Source organism: Paramormyrops kingsleyae, chromosome 1, assembly GCF_048594095.1.
Source record: "Paramormyrops kingsleyae isolate MSU_618 chromosome 1, PKINGS_0.4, whole genome shotgun sequence".
NCBI lineage: Eukaryota > Metazoa > Chordata > Actinopteri > Osteoglossiformes > Mormyridae > Paramormyrops > Paramormyrops kingsleyae.
Window position 1 is genome coordinate 26,976,482 of NC_132797.1, and position 23,351 is coordinate 26,999,832.

The 23,351-nt window shown below is 41.3% G+C and overlaps 1 protein-coding gene across 3 annotated transcripts; it reads left to right on the plus strand.

Annotated features, from left to right (window-relative positions):
- The first annotated feature begins 42 nt into the window (after window positions 1-42).
- On the plus strand, window positions 43-23,005 carry spata18 (spermatogenesis associated 18). Of its 3 annotated transcripts, none has more exons than XM_023823799.2 (12): window positions 43-814; window positions 1,658-1,763; window positions 2,199-2,314; window positions 3,673-3,791; window positions 4,202-4,297; window positions 4,617-4,751; window positions 5,365-5,599; window positions 5,884-6,042; window positions 6,695-6,870; window positions 7,343-7,466; window positions 20,060-20,102; window positions 21,182-21,238. In XM_023823799.2, the coding sequence occupies exons 1-11, from the start codon at window positions 728-730 to the stop codon at window positions 20,081-20,083; spliced, it is 1,377 nt and encodes a 458-aa protein (XP_023679567.1). In that variant the 5' UTR covers window positions 43-727; the 3' UTR covers window positions 20,084-20,102; window positions 21,182-21,238. The 3 variants fall into 3 exon arrangements, with proteins under 3 accessions (XP_023679567.1, XP_023679565.1, XP_023679566.1); XM_023823797.2 differs by lacking the exon at window positions 20,060-20,102 and adding an exon at window positions 21,721-23,005 and having other exon boundaries at window positions 44-814; window positions 21,182-21,247; XM_023823798.2 differs by lacking the exon at window positions 20,060-20,102 and adding an exon at window positions 21,721-23,005 and having other exon boundaries at window positions 44-814; window positions 3,676-3,791; window positions 21,182-21,247.
- The last annotated feature ends 346 nt before the right edge of the window (window positions 23,006-23,351 follow it).

The window sequence follows — 23,351 nt, forward strand, 5'->3', positions numbered from 1 at the left end:
TGAACTTTTTTTATATCACAAATGGTTCGTTCTAGGTAAGGTAATGGAAACGACTGTGGCGGGGAGTCCCAAAAGGGAAAAGCTAAATTAAGAGTGTGGATTGATATTTTTTCAGCGCAGATCTCATAGACCAAACGGGATCTTCGGAAATGTGCAGCAGCTGCACACAACCCGTGTCTTTTTCAATGGAGAAGCTTTAATAGGCACGCAAAAAAAACAAACGATACAAAAGCAAGAAAACCTCCCCAAACAGCAGATGTAGTGATTGCTCAGAAACTCTCCTTGCCGCTTTAAAACTTAATTAATGGACGGAATGAAAGAAACGTGGTTTAATATGAAAAGAATACATCAAACCGACAAAACTGTGTTATTCATGGATCATCCTGAATATGGGAAAACAAACACCGTTAAGATGCTACCTCCCTAAAGCATCTGACACCCTGCAACCCGTTAGGGTCGTCTCACAGTATGACATTTCAATTGCTTCCTTCACACCGCAGAGATGAAAGTTACAGACCAGACTAAAAAGCTCACTGACAGGCACACGACTTTCTAGTGCCTTAAGTCTGTATGTGCCAGCTCCCTGACATCTAGAATTCCTCGAGAGTACCCTGGGAAAACCGCGTCGCTACAACCAAAATACCGCTTGGCGTCAGCGCCTGAACTGCCAAGACAGGTATAAATAGCGAGCACGCCTCTGTCCCAAGCCCTGCTCGAGATTACGGACATGGCCGACACGCTGAGGCGCCTCGTGAACACCTCGTCCTTCAGCGTCCTGCAGGAAAAGCTGGAGTCCTGGTACAAGGACTACCACGTAAGTCATTCATTATTTGTAAGTCATATCACAATCAACATTGGCCTCTCAGTACTCCTATATTAAAGTTTGTTTTACATGCAAACTGAACAAAAATTCAAATGCATTTAAACTGAAGATGTTATTAACTGAGAAGATGACTGGATATGCGTGTAGTATGAACACCTCGATCCCAAACACTTTAGCAATTTTTATGGATTATTCTGCGTTGTAATTCGTTAGTTAACGTCTGGAATCAGAATACTGTAGCCATGTATGCATTATTATACTGCTTGACAGTGCAGTTTAGGCACCCGCAACTGCCACATGCAAAATTATATCAGTGCAGCTTACTGCAACAGAACTTTTATTTTTGAAACTGGGGCGAAATTACTTGTTGATTATATTAATTTTACGGCAAAGTTTGGTTACCATGGACGCTTGTTGTCATGACGACGGTGAAGCCATTAGTTGCTCTGGTAATGAAGTAGAGCGCTATGTTGTCGGACTTGCGGCAAATCGTAGAAATTTATAAACGACATACATATTTTGTCAATGCAGGAAAATGGAAATTTATGTTCTAATGTTATTCAAGTATTTAAGTGGCCATTTTGCTTATTTTTTGTTTTCGTTTGGGACATAGTAAAGTTTAATGTTCGTGTTGCGTTTACAACAAATAATATATTGCTAATATTATTACTAATCACTCATAGATTACCACAATAATTATAATTGAATATTCTATGCTGATTCTACTAAATAGGCAACAGGTCGGGATGGTTATGATTTGTTTCAGAGTCTCCGTGTGAAATGACTCCTGAGGTCATCTCAGACTTTCCATGTCAGCCGATTCTGTCCTTCCAGGTAATCTCATGTGACCAGAACCTGAACCGCTGCTGTGAGCTGGTGGAGCTCACTTCCAAGGTTCAAGGGCAGCTCTTCACTATCCTCAGCCTCACTGCTCAAGAAGGTGGATGTCTCTCTTTCTCTGGTGGTGCAGTACTTCCTATATTCTGCATTGCTTCACACTGTCAGAAAAAGAGTACCAGTTTCTACTTTTGCTTGTCACTGGGGCTACACCCTCAATGGTCTGCCAATTGTACCCTATAGCTGTAGGTAATTGTACCTTTTAATGTGGAGAAATTGACTATGAGGAACATTATTGTACCATTCGGGGTACATTAATTAGTTGTTTGTACCTTGAAGATGTTTCTCGGCATCCATTAACCATAACCCTAACCCCAACTCATAACCCTAACCCCAGTGTACCCCCAAATAAAGCGGCATTTAATTTTGTTATAGCTACAATATCTGCAGCATGCTAAGGCTGTTTGCTTTTGAACAGGATTAAGGCATCGTGTCATTTCCAGCACACCTGCTGAAACTTCCCAGCTTTCCATTTCAGGAGGGCAGTATGCCGGTGTGGACACGCTTAAATCCCGCTTGTTGCCATGGCTGGGCACCTGCTTCACCCTAGCAACCTCCACCATCTCCACGGATCCCAGCCTGAGCCTCATCCATGTAAGGCCTTCTGGCACCATTATGTTAGGCTGTCCAATCTCCTGCATGCTGCTGTGTGAGATTTGCAAGGACTGTACCATTTTAATGATATACATTTCACAATCTGACTTCTGATGTTAAATAATGGCAACCACTATTATGTCTGTATATAATATTGTTCTTTTCACTATATGATATTTTTAAGTATTTTGTTGGGAGGGGTAAGCGTGCCATAAAGGGGGAGAAATTTAGGATGATTCCAAGCACCCCTGATTGACAGTGGGCCTAAAAAAAGCTGAAACATAATTGAATTGATCTGGGTTGGGGGCCCAATATGATGCTTGAGAGATAGTGACTCGAGTTTGTGACTCGGACTTTCGTTTTGTATTTTGCTGGATTACCCTTATTGGATGGGTTGCTTTGGACTTACCTGCTGTCCCGGTGAGTTTCCCTGTTGTTTTGATTGTGATGTCATTCATCTTCCTGCCTGCCATATTGCATTTTTTTTTTTGTTCAATAAATCCCATGTTTGTGTTTTTATGACTGTGTCTGCGCTTGTGCTCCATTGCTAGTCCAGACAAGCAGTCATAAAGGAAATGATGTAAAACTCAATTTTCATCATGATGCAAAATGAGTCGCCAGGTTTCAAATCTTATCGAACATTTGCCACATCGATATCAAGAAGGATTCGGACTGGTGTGGTGCTGAGGTATCACTCACTGCACAGCTACACTCAGGTTCTCATCCCTGAGATGGTTTGTTGTGTGGCCAGTGTGGCAACGCACTGGTGGGTGTGGCAACGCACTGTAATCAGTGCGTGTGGCAACGCACTGGTGGGTGTGGTAACGCACTGTAATCAGTTTGTGCTCCTTACCTCACCTCTAGTGTGGAGTTTGAATTGTTCCCCAGTCCTCATGTAGGTTTCCTCTGGGTACTTTGATTGCCTTCAGGGGTCCAAAGACATGTCATTTGGGCTGAAGCCTTAGTGTTTCTGAATTGATCTGTGTGCATGTGCCTTGTGGTGGTATCCTGTCCAGAGTGTTCTCTGCCTTGTGGCTGGTGCTCACTGGATCCTGGCACAGGATCCAGGTTTGCTGTAACCCTTGATTGGATAAGCAGTTCTAGGAAAAAAATATGAAGTTGAATTTGGACACACAATTGGGGATGCATATTTGTATCTGTGTGAACTTTCAGGAGATTTAGTGTAGTAGAGTGTTATGTGTATATCTGCATAAAACCAATTATTATTGTGATTAGTGATGTTTGTGTGTGAGAGTATATAGTGTCTCATAATGATCACTGATGTCTATCACATGTATATATTGTGCCATGGCCCTGGTGTTTATGTCCTTTGTGCATCAAAGGTGTGTGTTTGGCAGGAGGCTGCGGAAAAGGGCAAAAAAATCCGGGAGCTGTCCCTCGCCCATGAGAGTGACCTTCAGAAGATGGAGACCCAGCTGTGCTCCACCCGCCTACAGCTGGATTCCGTCAGACAAGAGTCAGTGAGCCACACGTACAACCTCCCTCCTCAGCGTCATGGTGCTTGTGCGGTAGACATAGGGCCCAGATGTTGATTTTGCTAAAACACATTATTCAAAATAAACACCACTTCACAACATTTTACAAAGCACGTCAAATGTCTACTGTGGTTTTATTCCGTTGAGCAGTACTGTATTTTCAGTGGTATGCATATATAGTCTTGGCTTGTGTTCTCAGTCATATAGCTGTATTGATTCTAACTTTTGGTTTCAGTGGTAAAACTATATCTTTTGTGGATTTCTGCTGTGGTTTGACAGCTACTATGATACAGCTTAATGTTGTTTTGTTAAATATCTGTTTGCAGTCTCAAAAAAATCAGGTTAATTTTCAGCAGTGATTGCTTCAGACCAGGATTTGATTGTATTTCAGACTAATGGACACTCAACAAGAACTCGATGAAACCAAAAACAAATCTGCCACAACCCTTCTAGCTACAGAGGATGAAATTCTACAACTAAGAGCGGAGTGAGTGTCTCTAGCATCTGCTGATTGGCTTCCGCCGCGTGACTTTTTAACATCCTTCAAGCCGATTGACTGTTAACTGGCAGAACTTATTCACCATGATCTGACTTGAGGGTCCCACATGTACAATTATGCCTTTAATTTTTTAAGAGCTTGGCTGTCATAGAATCATTATCATATCATCATATAGTAGGTGTATTAGACTGTATAAAATGCTGAATTATGGATAACTCGGTCACAATGTTTTTGTGTGCACGTGTGTGTGTTTCTGTATGGATGTGTCCGTATATATTTCTGTGGCATATATGCATGTGTCCTTCAGGCTGCAAGTGGCCTGTGACCAGACAGAGCTGTACAAGCGAAAGCTGGACATGCTAGATGACTATGAGAGACAGATCCATTTGCTGAAGGAGGAGGTGTCCTTCCTGGTTGCAGAGAAGTCCCTCCTGCAGGAGAAGTGAGCTGTTGTCTTCACCATTATTATTTTTTTTTCAGCCAGAGTATCGTTTATGGGATTCAAAGGTTTCAAAAGCTTTGTCATTTGTAGAAGTACAGTGAAATACTTGCGTATCTCTCTGCAAACTTAAACAACATATGACAACGAAGGCCAATAAATAGCAAATAGAATAGTGAAGTATAATGTACAATACACATACAATGTCTATTTTATATATTCTTATTATTGCTTCAATACTGCGGTGAATCACGCAGTGGTTTAAGGAAATGGGGCTGTACCTTTAAGATTGTTAGCTTGTATACATGGAGGGTTCTTTATGTTGCGTTTTTTATTTAGATTCTATAAGGGCGCCAATCAAAATAGCCAGGGCTGGCCCAAGGCATAAGCAAATCAGCAGCTGCTTAGAGCCCAGCGGCCAGCAGGGGGCTCCCTCATCTGATCAGCCTGTCAGAATGGGAAGAAAAATGACAAATGACAATGTCGTTAGGGTCCCGAAAAGGGTTAGAACAGGCCTGAGAATAACTGTAATTATTTTACCTTAGCTGCCTTTTCCCAGCAGTGGCCGTGAATGTAAATATAATGCCCCCCCACCTCCTTCCATGTACCCCCATAGGTTGGTGAGGGGTCGGTCCCCCAGTGCGGCCGCCCGGCGCAGTCGCTCGTCCAGCCCCCGCCTGAGGGGCGAGTCACCGTCACGTGCCCGCCTCACCAGCTCCTCCCGCCGCGCCCGGCTGGTATCACGCCTCAGCGACCTCTATGCCATCGATCGGCTCGAGGCTCAGAACATGCTGCGTCACTATGTTGACGACATCCGCACTGTCCAGAGGATCATCTTCATAGCAGTTGTGGTGTGTCTGAAATTTCTTCTAACCTTATGTCCTCCACTAACATGGAGCACAACACCAATTTTCAGTTTGGAGTGTTGGTCGTTGTGGGTCCACAGGGGCATTGGAGCACAAGCCCTAGCAGAAAGCTGATTGACCCCCTCCCCTGTTACTTAATTCAAATCATTTCATTGACTAATGATAAGATTGTCCCCTCCGTATGAATTATTGACCCTCTTATGCCCCCTACCTTAAAATCCTGGAATTGTCCCTATCTCATTCCCCTTTCCTTGACACCCCCATCTCAGGAGGCTTTCCAGGCAGCCAAGCTGGCATTCCGGCAGTTTAGGCTGAGGGTAAGGAAGACCCTGTCCAGCTCTCACATGGGTCCAGAGAGCCTGGAGAACGCCGTGCTGGATTACATCATTAGGAACCTCGACCTGTACGACGTTCAGGCCAGCGTCAACGTGAGTGACCACACCCTGAGCCTACCACACCCCCCCCCGAGCCTTCCACACCCCCTCACAGCCTTCCTCCTCTCTGGCTTGTCTGTTCTTGCCCCTTCGAGGATTAAGAATTGTTATTTGTCATTGTGCAAGTGATTTACACAAAGTACAAAAAAATGTACTAGCAGCTTCCACAATGACATGAATAACATTCATACATAACACATCAATTAGCATAGTTTTAAATAAATATTATACAGACTATAAAGATAAGGACAATTTGTGTGTGTGTGTGTGTGTGTGTGTGAGATATACATACAGTATATACATACAGAGACATACAGTATATACATAGAGACATACAGTATATACATACATACATAATTACAAGCTCTGTATCACATTGCATTGTTGTGCAAGTAACCATATAAACATTCGCTGCGTATAGATGCATGAACGTATTGCACTGTAATTTATTGAGAATCTGCTGTAACCATGATAATAGTACAAAAGGGCCAATAAGACCCATAGTCCTGTTCCATTAACTTTTCGGATTTTGGTTTTCAGGTTGACTAGTAGCTGAGGTCATACACGCTTGTTAAATTTTGTTTTTGCGAGATTAAATGGCCACACAGCGAAGCACGCCTGTTTGCTCTCCGTCACCTGTGCGTAGGAGGTCATCAACTCCATGAATGTGAACCCCAAGATCTCGTTCCCTGCTGAGGTGGACTTTGTCCTGATCAGCGGGCTCATCCGCGAGACATGCCGCACGGCCTTCGCGATGCAGACGCTGGACCCTCCCTTGGAGCTTGCCTTCAGCAGTGATGGGGAGCTGTACAGTGACAGCAAGTTAGTGTGTCACTCACATGCACGATACTGCCCCACAGAGGCAAAGCTCAGTAACTGCACTGACACTGAGAAAAAGTTTATCTGTATGCGTAGTAGGTAAATAAATGATAGTGTACTTGTTCAAAACTGAATATAGTTGAACTAAGATATTTTGTCGCAAGATAGAGCGTAGGAGACCCAATGTTGGTCTTAAAGTATTCTGTTAAGGATGCTTTGCCTTTTGTAGGGCAGAATAGTGGTCATACCTCATTGAGATAAAGTAGAACCACTGTCCATAGCAACACATTTTCTCCCTTATATAGAATATATACATACATAAACAAGGACAGTCACAACAAGCTCCCTCACTGCATGTGCATGTATTATTCCATAAAATCATATTTAGAGGCCAGGCACATCCCAAAGTGCATGCAGCGTGACATAAGTATGTTTGGAAGGGTTATAAATCCCCGCTTGCCTTCCTGCCCCCCAGGTATCGCCGCAGTTATGACTCAGAGTTCACAGCGCCCCTAGTGGCGCTCCACGTGTGGCCCACGCTAATGGAGGGGGACAGCGTCGTTGTCAAGGGCGAGGCTGTAACCATGAGGGGAGCCCTGGTACTGTATCTGACTCATGGATGTCTCTCTTTGGCCTTGCGTGGGTGTTTCATCACAGCACTGCAGCACAAAACAGTCCTGTTGCGTGTGTCATAGCAGATGCTATAGTGTGATGCAGGATAATATGTGATATGGCACATGATACGATTGGAAATGTGTTTGATATGCAGTATGCTACCAAGTGTGGTACTGGAGTGATTGTAGGATTTGACCTTTGGGGGATTCAAGCCCCTGTAGGATTGTTATTTTCACATATGGTATGCCAATCCAGCCCCCTCCCCCTGGTCCTTGTCCATAAAATTTGCAAAGCGTGAGGGGACTCAATGTGTACAAATATGGTACAAATCACTAGATTTTGCAGGGGGGGGGCTGAAGGTATTATGCTGTACCACATACAATTCAATGAGGTACTCTATGTTAATACGGTATGATACTATACAGCAGAGATGTGGCATAGGTGTATATATTACAGCCGTGGCCAAAAGTTTTGAGAATGACACTGTAGTGGAAAAACAGGCTAAATTTTCTTTGATCGTGATCCACTACCTGGTGGTAGAAGGTGCAAAAGTCTGACGCGTAAATGATGAGGATACGACACCAAGTTCTGTTCCTGATGGGTATATTTATTCTTATTTTAACCCACAATATACTTTGATCTAGTTTGGCCGAAATGCAGACACCATCACACACGGCAAATACGGTCAATGACTGTTTCGCGTTGCACCTTCACACCTGGGCCACGTCATCTTAGCTGCTTTTGTAACCATCGCCTCCCTATAGGTGGGAATACACTCAGGCAATAATAAAAATCATTACATCTCATTACAATTATTACAATAATAAATATATATATTATATAATAAATAAATACAAATGAATATAAACATTAAATAAATAAATATCAACAATATTTATAAATAATTCCAATATAAATACAAACTAAATAATGTTTAATAAACAAATGAAAGAATGGCTCCTACACACCGGCCCCTAATTGTGTATCTAAATAAACAATTATTAACAGGAATGTTATATAAGGAGCCATGTATCTATATCTATAAATATGATAGACAATTTATTGCCCTATGTATTAAATAAGATATCAATATAAATGCTTATAAAGGTATACTTATCTCATACAACAAACAGTTACACGTTCAGTCCTCATTCCATGTTTCCTGAAGTTTCTAGAAGCAGGCAAAGTTTTGTCACTGGCCTCATCAACACTCCAGACTTGGTCCTCAGTGTAACAGTTCTTGTTAGACCCTTCGAGTCAGGATGGACTTCAAGCACTTTTCCAAGAGGCCAGGATCCACGAGGGGCTGTTCTGTCAACTACCATTACAACATCCCCTTTCTGAAGTCCTCTTTTTACAGTGAGCCATCTTTGTCTCTCTTGTAGTAACGGTAGATACTCACGAATCCATCTTTTCCAAAACAAGTCAGCCAAATACTGAACCTGCTTCCAACGTCGTCTTATGTACAAATCAGACCTCTGGAACAATCCTGGTGGGAAAACAGTATGAGCCTTCAAAAGGAGGATGTGATTTGGAGTCAGTGCTTCTAGATCTTGTGCATCCCCTGTCACAGTGGTTATGGGGCGGCTGTTTAAAATGGCTTCTACCTCACATAGTAGAGTTTCAAGACTTTCATCATCGACCTCTTGTTCCTTTAGTACGGAATAAAGAATTTGTCGTACCATGCGAATAAGGCGTTCCCAAACTCCACCATGATGGGAAGCTGCTGGAGGATTAAAACTCCACTGCACTCCTTTCTGAAGCATTTCTTTCTGAATCTTGTTATGATTCCATTCAGAAGCTCTTTTTTAGCACCAACCAGGTTAGTTCCGTTGTCTGATCTAATGTGTATGGCTTGACCTCTTCTACACACAAATCTTCTAAGAGCATGGATGCAAGAGTCTGTGTCCATGGAATGAGCCATTTCAAGATGCACGGCTCTACTCGACATGCATGTGAATAAAACTCCATACCTTTTAATATGGCTTCTTCCTCTCTTTACCTGAAAAGGCCCAAAGTAATCCACTCCCACATTACTGAATGGTGGGAGATCTGCTCTCAGTCTTTCCTTAGGGAGATCTGCCATCTTTTGTTCCCCCATCTTGCCTCTTGTACGTCTGCAGACAACACATCTGGAGAGGATCTTACGAGCAGCAGAGTTGGCATTCACTATCCAATACTTCTGTCGAAGTTTAGAGAGAATACCATTTCTGCCAGCATGCCCAAGATGTTCATGTATGTGACGAAGCAGAAGAGTAGAGATGTGATGGTCCTTTGGCAGGATCATTGGTCGTTTCGCTTCATCAGGCATTGCTGACCTACTTAACCTCCCTCCTATTTTCAGAATTCCTTCATCAAGCACTGGATCGAGCTTGTAGATACTACTCTGTCTGTTCAAAGCCCCTTTTGGTGGAAATGCTTTCTCCAGGAAAACGATCTCATCTGGATATTTTTGTCTTTGGCAAAACACAATGATAGCCTTTTCCGCCCTTGACAGATCACATAGACTTATAGAACATCTTCCCAATGTTTTCTTAAAAGCCTGTATTTGGTCAGATATCAACTTACTTTGAACTTCCTTTGGGAATCTATTTTCAAAGCAGCAGATGAGTTCCTTTCTTTTTACTCTGAGTGACTGAAGAGTGTCTTTCAATTTTAAATACCACACCACTGCTCTCCTTAACTTATACCAACTAGAGAAATATTCCAGTAGCTGATTTGTTGGGTTTTCCTTTACCATCTCTTTAGTGACAGCACTGAACACATGAATATTTCTTTTCACCTCTGGGTCATCTTGAGAGAGTGAGAGGGTTTCCATAAGGGTTTGAGGCCATTCCTCTTCTTTCTTCCAGAGAAATCCTGGTCCCTGGATCCATTCTTTGCACTTCACCAATGTGCTTGCACTCACTCCTCTTGATGCTTTATCAGCAGGATTCAGCTTGGTTCCAATGTGTCTCCATTGTGATATGTTAGTGTTGTCCCTTATAAGAGCGATCCTATTAGCCACAAACGTGTGAAATCTTGTCTGCTCGTTTGCTATATACTTCAGAACAGACTGACTATCAGTCCAAAAAGTTGACTGAGAAAGCTTAAACTCCAACTCCTTTCTCAACATCCTATCCACTTTGACCGCCAGAGCTGCAGCTGTCAATTCCAACCGTGGGATGGTCATTTGCTTCATAGGGGTAACTCTTGCTTTACCAAGAATAAAAGAAACATATATGTCACAATTATCTGTGGACATTCTAAGGTAACTCACAGTGCCATACCCATGTTCACTGGCATCGGAAAAATGATGTAATTCAGTTTGCATAATCGGTCCAAAGCCCTTTGGTTTCACACAACGAGCAACTTCAAAATTTTCCAGTATACTGAGGTCATCAATCCATCTTCTCCATCTCTCAGATATAGGTTGTGGTATACTGCTGTCCCAGCCATATTTACTCCTACACAGCTCCTGTAACAGCAACTTTGCAGGCAAAATGAGAGGACATAAAAACCCAAGTGGATCATAGACAGAACTCACAATGGATAGCATGTTTCTACGTGTGTGAGGCTTCTCTTTCACAATACTACTAAACTTAAACATATCGTTCTCAACACTCCATAATAACCCAAGAACTCTTTCTATTGGTAACTTCTCTCTGTCTAGGTCCAGTTCCTTGACCTCATGGGCTCTGTCTTCTTTTGGAATGCACCCAAGGACAGTTCGGCTGTTACTCATCCATTTGGTCAAATGGAATCCACCCTTCTTACATAGAGATGTAAGCTCTTTGAACAGCTGCACTGCTTCTTGTTCAGATGAAAGAGACTTTAAGCAATCGTCAACATAAAAGTTATTCATAACTGTATTGACTGTATTGGGATGGAACATGCCCTTGTGATCCTTAGCGGTCTGTCGAAGTGCAAAGTTTGAACAACTGGGAGACGATACTGCTCCAAAGAGATGCACCAACATATGGTGCTCAACTGGAGGCTTATGAATATCACCATTAGGCCACCAAAGAAATCTTAAGAAGTCAATATGATCTTTTGACACTTGGACCTGATGGAACATTGCCTGGATGTCAGTCATGATGGCAACAGGCTCTAGACGGAACCGTAAAAGAACACCCAAAAGAGAACTTGTTAAATCTGGACCCTGCAACAGCTCAGAATTCAATGATATGCCACGAAATAGAGCACCACAGTCAAATACAACTCTAATGGTACCTTTCTTAGGGTGGTACACTCCATGATGTGGGATGTACCAGACCTTACCATCTGATCTTTTCAGTTCATCCTGGGGCACGATTTCTGCATATCCTTTATTGATGACCTCTGTAAGAAATTCTGTATATTCCCTTTTAAACTGTTCATTCTTTAGAAATCTTTTCTTCAGATTGGTTAGACGCTGTGTTGCCACCTGACGGTTATTTGGCATAATTATATCTTCTTTCCTAAATGGCAAATTCAAAGTATAATGTCCATTCCGCAGACTAACAGAAGTCTCTGCTGTTTCCATAAATTTTTTGTCTTCCACAGACATTTCGGCTTTGTCCTCTGTATCCTCATTAAAATCATGGTTGTATTGTTGCAATAACAGGTCTTCCAAATTTCCAACTGATATTCTGTTTGCAGTGACAGTACGAATGCTAGATCTTCCACTATCGTTAATTGGGCCATTAACAATCCATCCTAAAATGGTCCTAACTGCATATGGTCCATCTTCTTGACTATTAACCACTTCCCATGGTTCAAGAGCCTTTGGAACATTGTTACCTATCAACAATTCTACATCAGCATCAATGTTAACTTCAGGGATTCTAATATCACTAAGATAGGAAAATCTAAAAAGGTCACCATTGTTGGGAATGTTACTTATATCTACCGGCATGCTGCTTTGAGTATAAACCTCAGGCAATGAAATAAAATGGGTTTTATCTTTAGCAGAAACCTCCAAGCCTGTAATGATGTCCGAATTCATAGTCTTCTCCTGTGACATGGTTCGGAGCAAGATATTGGTGTTTCTCCCAGTTACGTTCAACTTGTTGGCCAGGCTTCTTGTACAGAAGGTTGCAGAGCTACCAGGATCAAGAAATGCATATGTATATATCACCTTATTTCCTTTGCAGTGTTTCACTTTTACTGGAACAATGGAAAGCATACATTCTTTACTGGCCTCTTTATCACCGGCCCCAGAATGCTCTCGAGCTCCAAGTGACACCTGCCCACTATTAATTATAGGTTTTACCACTGGCTGCTCTGTCTTAATGTGCAAAATACTTGGATGATTTTTCTTGCATATGGAACAACTAAGACGTCTTGTACAGTCTTTACTCACATGCCCTGCTTTCAATAAACATCCAAAACAGACTCCATTTTGCCTTAGGAATGTGATCTTTTCCTTATGTCGAAGTTTCTCAAATTTAAAGCATGATTTCAATTTGTGGGCACCTTTACAGAACAGACATACACTATGATCTTGCTGGTTTAATTCCACATTAACATTTGTGGCAAAACTTTCTTTAAATTTGGGTTTTGATATTACCTTAGGCTTTGTGGCAGCAGACTTCAAGTCCTGTATATTACCAAATATGGGATCTGACATGAGTCTGGCTTGATTTTCTATGAAAGAGACAAGATCAGCCATTCTGACTCTACCAGTACATTGCAGCTCACAAGCCTTTGAACGCCACCTTTCCCAGAGTTTATATGGGAGTTTAAGAACTATATTCCTCATATTCGTGATGGTATCAAATTCTCCCATGTACTCCATTTCTTCCATAGCGGTACAACAGGTTCTAAGAAACAATGCAAAGTCACATAGATCTTTTGAGTCTTCACATTTAATAACTGGCCACTTAAAGACTTTTTCCATATAGGCACAGGAAATTCTGTATTCATGTCCATAATGTTGTTTTAATAATGTTTTTGCTTTCTGATAACCTCTGTTTGGATCCATATGTTGACAACTTTTCACGAGTTCCTGAGCTTGTCCCTTGGTGTATTGAATGAGAAACTGTAACCTGTCTTGATTATCATCAGTTTTCCTTTCGATTCTATGTTCAAAAGAATGAACAAAAGACTTATATTGGAGAATGTCCCCATCAAAGGGTATAAGACTTCCTTGTGGTAAAGTGGAAATAACATTCTGTTTGACAAGAGTATTAGTCAACTCATTCTGTCTCCTAAGAACATCGGATAGATCCTGATGTAGGTTCATTACAGGAACTGACTGACCACTTGCTTGACTATTAACTTGCTCCATATTATGGATGGTCTGTGTATAAGGAGTCTGGGAACTACCAAAGAGAGGCTCTGAACGTGGCTGTTGACCAATTCCACTTCCATGAGCCGTAGTAAACTGCGACTGGACACCACGTTTAGGCCGTGTGACTAGTTCTCTGATAGCATCAGACTGTGATGCTTTCTGTGCTGCATCAAAATACTCATTCATTGCATCTGTTTGCCCCCTTTTTGCATTATTTCCAGAAACAGAAAATACTGCAGTCCTGAGGTATTCGATTTTTGCTGTATTTGCTGCCAGTTCTGTATGCAGGTCAAGTGTTTCTCTTCTTTTTCTAAGTTCTTCCTTTTTCTGGCTAAGCTGTTCTTGTTCCTTTGCTAAAGCATGCTTTTCCTGCAGCCTTGCAGCCTTGGCCAGTAATGCCCCAGGTAGCATTCCCACATGGGCCCCATATGGGCTTAATGTGGGCCAAAATATGGGGCCCATGTGGGTTGGCCCATATGGGCCCCATCAAAATCTGCACCCAAGAATCAAATGGGCCCCATGTGGGCCAGCCCAGAAAACCCAAATGGGTTCGGTATGGGTTATTGCTGGGCCCCACATGGGCCAATTACCTGGGCACAATGTGGGCACAATGTGGGCCAGCCCATATGGGCAAAGATGTGGGATTTATCTGTGGCCCATATGGGCAAATGATGTGGGATTTATCTGGGGCCCATATGGGCAAAGATGTGGGATTTATCTGGGGCCCATATGGGCAAATGATGTGGGATTTATTTGGGGCCCATATGGGCAAAGATGTGGGATTTATCTGTGGCCCATATGGGCAAAGATGTGGGATTTATCTGGGGCCCATATGGGCAAAGATGTGGGATTTATCTGGGCCCCACATGGGCCACATCACCTGGGCACAATGTGGGCCAGCCCATATGGGCAAATGATGTGGGATTTATCTGGGCCCCACATGGGCCACATCACCTGGGCACAATGTGGGCCAGCCCATATGGGCAAGGATGTGGGATTTGTCTTAAACTGATAAGTTAAACTGTGGCTGAACCAAAAGTAAAGAAGCAGATAGGCCTAAAATCAGTTTTATGCAATATTTATTTAAGAAAAATCACACACTGACATCACAATTAAATAAAAAACCAGTTTACATTTATTTTACAAATTAAAAAAACCTCTTAGTCCACCAATTCCAATCTCCCCTGTTTGGAAGGGCCACTCTTCTGCTCTGCCTCTTGTCTGCGTCTCTTTTTGTAGAGGAATGAGGTAATGCTTCCTTTCACCTCATCTTTTGTAGCCTCTTTCGTTTTTGAATTTTTCCACACAGCACCTGGAAAAAAGTGAGGAATAATCTAATTAAATTTGTGCATTCCATTTGGCAATAAGTGATATTTTATCTGTTTATCTAAAAATAATCAAATTACTATATCAGTCAATCCCAGAGTACAAGTTTAAAATCACCAACCTAACAATTACCAACCTAAAAATACAATAATATCTGCATTTTTATTGTACTGGGAGCAGCAGAGCATAAACAAATTTAAAACTGAAAAAAACTAATGTTAAATATATTACCACTTCTCAATTTATTTAAAACTTTGCCAGACTGCCAATTAATTTACCGCGATGTACGGAAATTTGAACCCTCCTTCCTCTTCCTCAGTCCCCCCCGTAATTTACGCCCATGCTTCTACGCATCTCTATGGTGTTTCTTTGCAAACAGGTTTCGGCTTTTAAAACACCCCTCCCCCAGGCCCGTTAAGGTGAAGGACGAGAGACGCTAAAGCAAGGCGCTGGGAAAATGCTTGATACATGCAATATGTCCATCATGTGCATTTAAAAAGGACGTTCTGAAATAATTATCAAAAAGGAACTAGATTACATTGGCAAATAACATTTGTTCTCCCGCTGAATTGAGTTATAATTTAATAATCATCATTTTACATGATGTTACGAAAAAATGGTTACAAATGTTTTAAACTGATCTGACTACAATATTGTACTTTATACTTTAACATCTATCACAGTATAGATTAGACGGCGTTTTAATACATATATACACACAAACACACACACACAATGGCGGTCATATACATTAAACAATGTTGTAAATTTAAAATAAAGCGCATACATGCTCAAAAAGCATTTGAGTTGGAAACTGTAGTTAAAAATATAAGAACGTTCAGATGCATGCAAATTGATATAACTCTCTGTTTATAATGTATTTTTCAATCAAACAATCAACTGTAAAATTACTTACCTAAAACGCACCGGGAAAGTTTTCAACTTCTGTGGAGTTTTTCGGGTGGACGTCCGGTGAAATAGCCGTTGGAATGTATCGCGCATGCGCAGTACAGCTCTAGCCCGCCAGGCCTCTTCAAAAGGTGCCTGTTTTCTGACTGATTGTTTGATGACTTGTTTGATGAATCTGTATGTATGTGGTCTTCAAGTATGTTATTTTTAAAATGTATTCACTCCTATTTTATTATGATGTTTATCAAAAAAAATAAAAATATTGATTTAACATTAGATGTAATTATCAGCTAAAACACAGATCTTATCAAAAGCTGTAGCCTATATTAAAATGCGCCCTGGGGGGGGGGGGGGGGGATGGGGGAGCAGTCACAATGACGTGTGACTGCACATTCACGGGGGAGCTGGGGGGGCAGAGACAATGACGTGTGAATGTGTCATCTCTGCTTGGCCACAATGAAAAGAGATATGTTTGAAGGGGTTAGGGTGAGGTTGTTTTCCTAACTTAAGAACAGTGAACCAACGGTCAAGCATGGTGGTGGTAGTATCATGCTGTTTTGCTGACAGTACTGTACATTGCACAAAGAGGATGGAATAATGAAGCAGCACTAGGTAGATAGACTGGGATTTTTTTTGTCATAGTAGCAGATACAAAAAGAGGACCATAAAAGAAACAGAATAATAAGTATTTACTGTAACCCTCTGGATCAAGTCTGAGGCCTATCACCCACTTTCAAAGTCGTCTGACATGCCTTGACATTTTACAGTTTTCCTGAATTGCTAAAACACATTTCCTAAAATCTCCTCTCTTTTTCTCAAACCACTATAAGCACAAATCCTAAAATTCAAGCTGAACTCACAATACCTTACACTCGTCTTGCAAAATCAAACAATCTTCTGAAAACTATTATCTTTGCTCAAAAGCAAACACTGCTTTCAGATCACACATCAAGCCAGTCGGTTAAATAAACGCTAATGAACATGGTCATTACACACTACAGCAAAAAATTGAAAACACTATACAAGTCAAATATTTGTATATAAGTCAAAACTGTTGCTGGCATGTAAATTAGAAACTGCAAGACTATAGTAAAAAGAGTATGGTCGTCTACCAAAAATATTTGTATACTGTACATTTATGACTGCAAAAACAGAATAACTAATATATAACTTTAATTGCTGTATTCAGTACTCCAAAAAAGTTACTGTAAAGGACAAAGCCAAATAGTAAAGCACAGTACAGAACCATATGTTTATTTTTCATTTTCCACTCTGTCCACCTTTATTCTCCACAATCTTATCAGGACTAGGTATAAATAAATCAATTCCTGGTGTGAACTTTTCAAGATCGCATTCCGGAGCTCAACATTTGGGACGTTAATTCTCGTGTAATTCTGGGGGTTTCAAATTTCCACTCAGAAACTTAATTAAATATTAAGAATCAAGCAATTGTATGCGTGTTCAGAACAATTATAACAGCAGTAATTTTTTAGACAAAATCACGTGTTACCCATATTGCGTTCAGCCACATTTCACCCATATGGGTTTGCCCAGATCCTGCTCATATGGGACCCATATCGTTCAGCCCACATTTAACCCATATGGGGTTGCCCAGATCCTGCCCATATGGGACCCATATCATTCAGCCCACATTTAACCCATATGGGGTTGCCCAGATCCTGCCCATATGGGACCCATATCGTTCAGCCCACATTTCACCCATATGGGTTTGCCCAGATCCTGCCCGTATGGGGCCCATATCGTTCAGCCCACATTTCACCCATATGGGGTTGCCCAGATCCTGCCCATATGGGACCCATATCGTTCAGCCCACATTTAACCCATATGGGGTTGCCCAGATCCTGCCCATATGGGACCCATATCGTTCAGCCCACATTTAACCCATATGGGGTTTCCCAGATCCTGCCCATATGGGACCCATATCGTTCAGCCCACATTTAACCCATATGGGGTTTCCCAGATCCTGCCCATATGGGACCCATATCGTTCAGCCCACATTTAACCCATATGGGGTTGCCCAGATCCTGCCCATATGGGACCCATATCGTTCAGCCCACATTTAACCCATATGGGGTTGCCCAGATCCTGCCCATATGGGACCCATATCGTTCAGCCCACATTTAACCCATATGGGTTTGCCCAGATCCTGCCCATATGGGACCCATATCGTTCAGCCCACATTTCACCCATATGGGTTTGCCCAGATCCTGCCCATATGGGGCCCATATCGTTCAGCCCACATTTCACCCATATGGGGTTGCCCAGATCCTGCCCATATGGGACCCATATCGTTCAGCCCACATTTAACCCATATGGGTTTGCCCAGATCCTGCCCATATGGGGCCCATATCGTTCAGCCCACATTTCACCCATATGGGTTTGCCCAGATTCTGCCCATATGGGCCCCACATGGGTAAAATGTGAGCTGGGCCAGCCCAGATGGCCCATGTCTTTCCCATATGGGCCCCATATGGGAATGCTACCTGGGGCAGCACGCTCCGCCCCGGCACATATGAGCGCTGAACCTGAGGCACTTGATTTGCTCGATCTACTCACTCTACTGGAGCGGCGGCTACTAACAGAGGAAACAGCGTCATCAATATCGCTATCCTTAAGGGGAACATTTATATTTACCTCGGAAAAAATATGGCTCGCTGACATAGCAGAAGCAACAGGAACAACAGGACTGGGACTAACAGAAAGACCAGCACCATGAGGTTCGGATTGTTCCACCGTGGAGATCCACCTCGACACATTTAAAAGAAAAGAATTAAATTCCGCTATTCTGGGTTCATACCAATTCTCAAAATCATCCCTTTTATTCTCTTCGCTCAAGGTTTCAACATATGAAGTATGGAGCACGTTGAATTCTTTAAGCATTCCATTGAACTTCACCACATTCTGCTTGACTTCATTGACAGATCCATTATCATCCATAAGAGTATTAATAATATTCATTCGTCGCGTTAAATGCGACACTTTGCCGGCTCGGGAGAGACGCAGTCGTGTTGTTGCTTCATTTAAATCCTTTTCGGATTGGTCTATATTTAAGTCTGTGTCTAATTCAGCCATCCTGAAGTTTCACAAACAACCTTCAATAATTCTCCAATCGAAACAAAACGATTTATGATTTGCGTTCCAAATTTACGTCCAGTAAAATTACTTTGCCCTTAAAACGTTCCAATTATTTGTCAAGCCGTTTGACTATTATTCCAAAATATTCCACACTTCTCATATCCATAAAATTCCACAATCCATGCGCATTACTGGGATTTAAAGCACATACCTCCGCTGAGACGCTCTTCTTTATTTACGGCGTCCCGTGTATCGTGTCAGCTTTCTTCAATCCATTCACACGACTTGCAAGCAAAGTAGTTCAAAAACAATCCACCACGGAGTCCTAGGCGAAGTCATTGACTTGTTGTAGTGGAAAAACAGGCTAAATTTTCTTTGATCGTGATCCACTACCTGGTGGTAGAAGGTGCAAAAGTCTGACGCGTAAATGATGAGGATACGACACCAAGTTCTGTTCCTGATGGGTATATTTATTCTTATTTTAACCCACAATATACTTTGATCTAGTTTGGCCGAAATGCAGACACCATCACACACGGCAAATACGGTCAATGACTGTTTCGCGTTGCACCTTCACACCTGGGCCACGTCATCTTAGCTGCTTTTGTAACCATCGCCTCCCTATAGGTGGGAATACACTCAGGCAATAATAAAAATCATTACATCTCATTACAATTATTACAATAATAAATATATATATTATATAATAAATAAATACAAATGAATATAAACATTAAATAAATAAATATCAACAATATTTATAAATAATTCCAATATAAATACAAACTAAATTATGTTTAATAAACAAATGAAAGAATGGCTCCTACAGACACAAATACTAATATTCACTAATTCTGCTGCCTCAGTTTTTATGATGGCATATACTCCAGAATGTTATGGAGAGTGGTCAGATGAATTGCAATTAATTGCAAAGTACTTCTTTGCCATAAAAATGAATGGAATCCCAAAAAACACATTTCCACTGCATTTCAGCCCTGCCACAAAAGGACCTGCTGACATCATTTCAGTAACAAAGGTGAGCGTGTTGATGAGGACTAGAGATCATTCTGTCATGATGACTGAGTTAGAATAGCAGATTGGATGCTTTAAAAGGAGGGTGGTGCTTGAAGTCATCGTTCTTCCTCTGTTAACCACGGTTACCTGCAAGGAAACACACACAGTCATAATTGCTTTGCCCAAAAAATGGCTTCACATGCAAGGATATTGCTGCTAGTAAGATTGCACCTAAATCAACCATTTATCGGATCAAGAAGAGAGATTCAATTGTTGTGAAGAAGGCTTCAGGGCAGCCAAGAAAGTCCAACAGGTGTCCTAAAGTTGATTCAGCTGCAGCATCGGGGCACCACCAGTGCAGAGCTTGGTCAGGATTGGCAGCAGGCAGGTGTGAGTGCATCTACACGCACAGTGAGGTGAAGACTTTTGGAGGTCAAGAAGGGCAGCAAAGAAGCCACTCCAAGAAAAAGATCAGGGACAGACAGATATTCTGCAAAAGGTACTGGGATTGGACTGCTGAGGACTGGGGTAAAGTCATTTTCTCTAATGAATCCCCTTTCCGATTGTTTGGGGTATCCGGAAAAAAGATTGTTTGTTTGGAGAAGAAAAGGTGAAAACTACCATCAGTCCTGTGTCATGCTAACAGTAAAGCATCCTGAGACCATTCATGTGTGGAGTTGCTTCTCAGCCAAGGGAGTGAGCTCACCTGCAATTTTGCCTAAGAACACAGCCATGAATAAAGAATGGTACCAAAACATCCTCCGAGAGCAACTTCTCCCAACCATTCAACAGTTTGGTGATGAACAATGCCTTTTCCAGCATGATGGAGCACCGTGTAATTATACTTCAGTATGCCACTGAAACATCTGACAAAAAGATCTACACTGAAGCAGCAAACTTTGTGAAAACCAACACTTGTGTCATTCTCAAAACTTTTGGGCACGACTGTAAACAATATACGATATGTGTTGGATGTTGTGTATATGGTATAGGCATGGTACAGCATGGTGCATGATAATATTAATACAAGATGCATTATGTAAGGGTAATGGGTGTGGTGGTATAAGAAAAGATGGACTGTGATTTTCTTGTGTTTTCCAGTGGAGAAGCAGAAGCAGGAGCTGTAGCCCTGTGCGTTCCAGCTCTGCCAGCCCCATCCGGGCTCTAGTAAGTTTCTGGGACAACTGATCCCAGCCCGCTTTGGCACGGAATTCCACCTTACAGTACAGGATTTATGGTGGATGGATTATGGCAGAGATTCAAGATGTGACTTGTTGAAGTTGCTTTGTTGTTCTGGTAATCCTGGCATCATCAGTAATGATGCATGAAGCTTCTGTTGGTGGTTGCAGGCTGTAGAGTACTTGACTGGTAGCTTGGTGATGGGGTGGGATGGGAAGTGCAGATTAACCATCTAGTTGGCTCTTGAACTAGGTGCTCATGTCCTCTTGGAGCTAGAAATTTATTTAGGAAACGCTCACTTAAGTTATCCCTTAACAACATAAAATATGCGTTTTCCGAAATAATTCTAAAACTTCTCTATCATACCTGCTTACATACCAACTTCATAGTTTTTCTATTGGAAATTCAACTTTCTAGCCTTTGTTACTGTTTTTGTTCATTTATCTTTCACTGTGTTTTAGGGCACCAGCCGCAGTCGAAGCCCATCGCCTGGAGCCCTATCAGTCAACCGGCTATAATGCTAGACTCTTGACCTCATTTGGATGTTTGTACACCTCTCATGGAATCTCAGTGATTTCAGAATAAATGTTAAAAAGTATGAAAGTACCAATGATTAACACTTTAATCAGGTAATTTATGTAGTTTAGAATTTATTTCAGTATTTCATTGGCTTTAGCTAGCTACTTTAAAGATTAGACTATGTTTGAATGGTCCTTGTATTAATCAAAATGGCCTTATAATACTTTGGTGGCATAAACAATATTGGCCACAACACAAGGCATCATGTTCTAGAACTTAGTCATATTGTATCAGGGATTTGAATGACATTTGTCACATGACACGTTCTACAATATTCCTCAACCTTTATGGTTGGATTCCACTGTTTACTGAAATTTTTGTTCTTTTATATTTTTTACTTTTTTTATTTCATGGTGCTCTACATCCAGTTGCATTTTTATGTGCACTTTTTGCAACTGAACAACTAGGCTGAAAACCTTATTGGATCTGCACAGTAGCCATTTTTTCTGTCTGACCAGTGAAACAACAAATTGGTTTCTTAGTCATTGGGCACGTAGCACTTAATAATGACACGAATTGGACAGGTGAAGTTTTCTGCACGATATGGACACACTGATTAAAAAAAAAAAAACCCAAGTTGTTGCTGAGGAATGTTTTAGTTTAGGGTCTCTTTTGATCTCTGAAATCTAGGCACAGGTTGCATGAAATACTGCAAACTACATTGCTCCAGATATACACTCATGATACATTCTCTGGGACGCATATCTTACGCTGCTCACCTGAGGTTACTGGAGGCTTCAGAAAGTCAATAAGTGTGAAAGTTTGTTTCTGTGATATTGGCAGATTTGCTTAATGGGTTTGGTTACGATCTGTTGTATGACCTGTACCAGTTATATGCTGTTGTTTTACAAATGCAAGTTTTTGTGTGCTAAAGATGGGGACATTAATTTCAAACTTGCGTTCTATGCAGCAACTGTCAAATGGTATCATATATCAGAACCCAGTGGAAAAGGATGTAAATCTGTTTCATGTGTTACTCCTGTGCATGACCTTTGTATAACCTGAATAGTCAACTGGACAAAAATATGTAACATTAACATATACATGCTTGCTTTATTTTGCTAACATATTGAGAATTAGTATTTGATATCAAATACAAATCCAGAAGTATTTTTGTGGATCTGATTTATGTTTATGTTTTCAATAAAACCATCAAAAATAAAGTAATATTCTCTCATTTGTACAGTGATTTCCACATTGTTTTTCTGTGAATGAAAAGACATGGCATTGTAAAAATTAACACCTGTTTTTACATTCCTCTAAATCTGCTTTCATTATTTTTCTGAAAACTAAACATGAATATTCTTGTGACTTGATTAAAAAATTAGTGTTGTGAGGTATGGTGTACGAGAATGGCAGCAGCTTAAATTTAACCATTAAAGTCAATGAGGGAAATCTTTTTGAACCTTGATTCACAGTCAGTCATTGACCAACTGTGTGTAGCCAATGTAATAAATTGATGAATTGTTTGAAATAAGAGTTTAAAGGAATTTAATAATGAATTTTTGCTATG

Bases quoted from the DNA above. Each gene is read 5' to 3' on its own strand.
- spata18 (XM_023823797.2), top strand. From the start codon at position 728: ATGGCCGACACGCTGAGGCGCCTCGTGAACACCTCGTCCTTCAGCGTC. The intron at 2,315-3,672 runs GTAAGGCCTTCT...TGTGTTTGGCAG, and splicing joins CCAGCCTGAGCCTCATCCAT to GAGGCTGCGGAAAAGGGCAA. The intron at 4,752-5,364 runs GTGAGCTGTTGT...GTACCCCCATAG, and splicing joins AAGTCCCTCCTGCAGGAGAA to GTTGGTGAGGGGTCGGTCCC.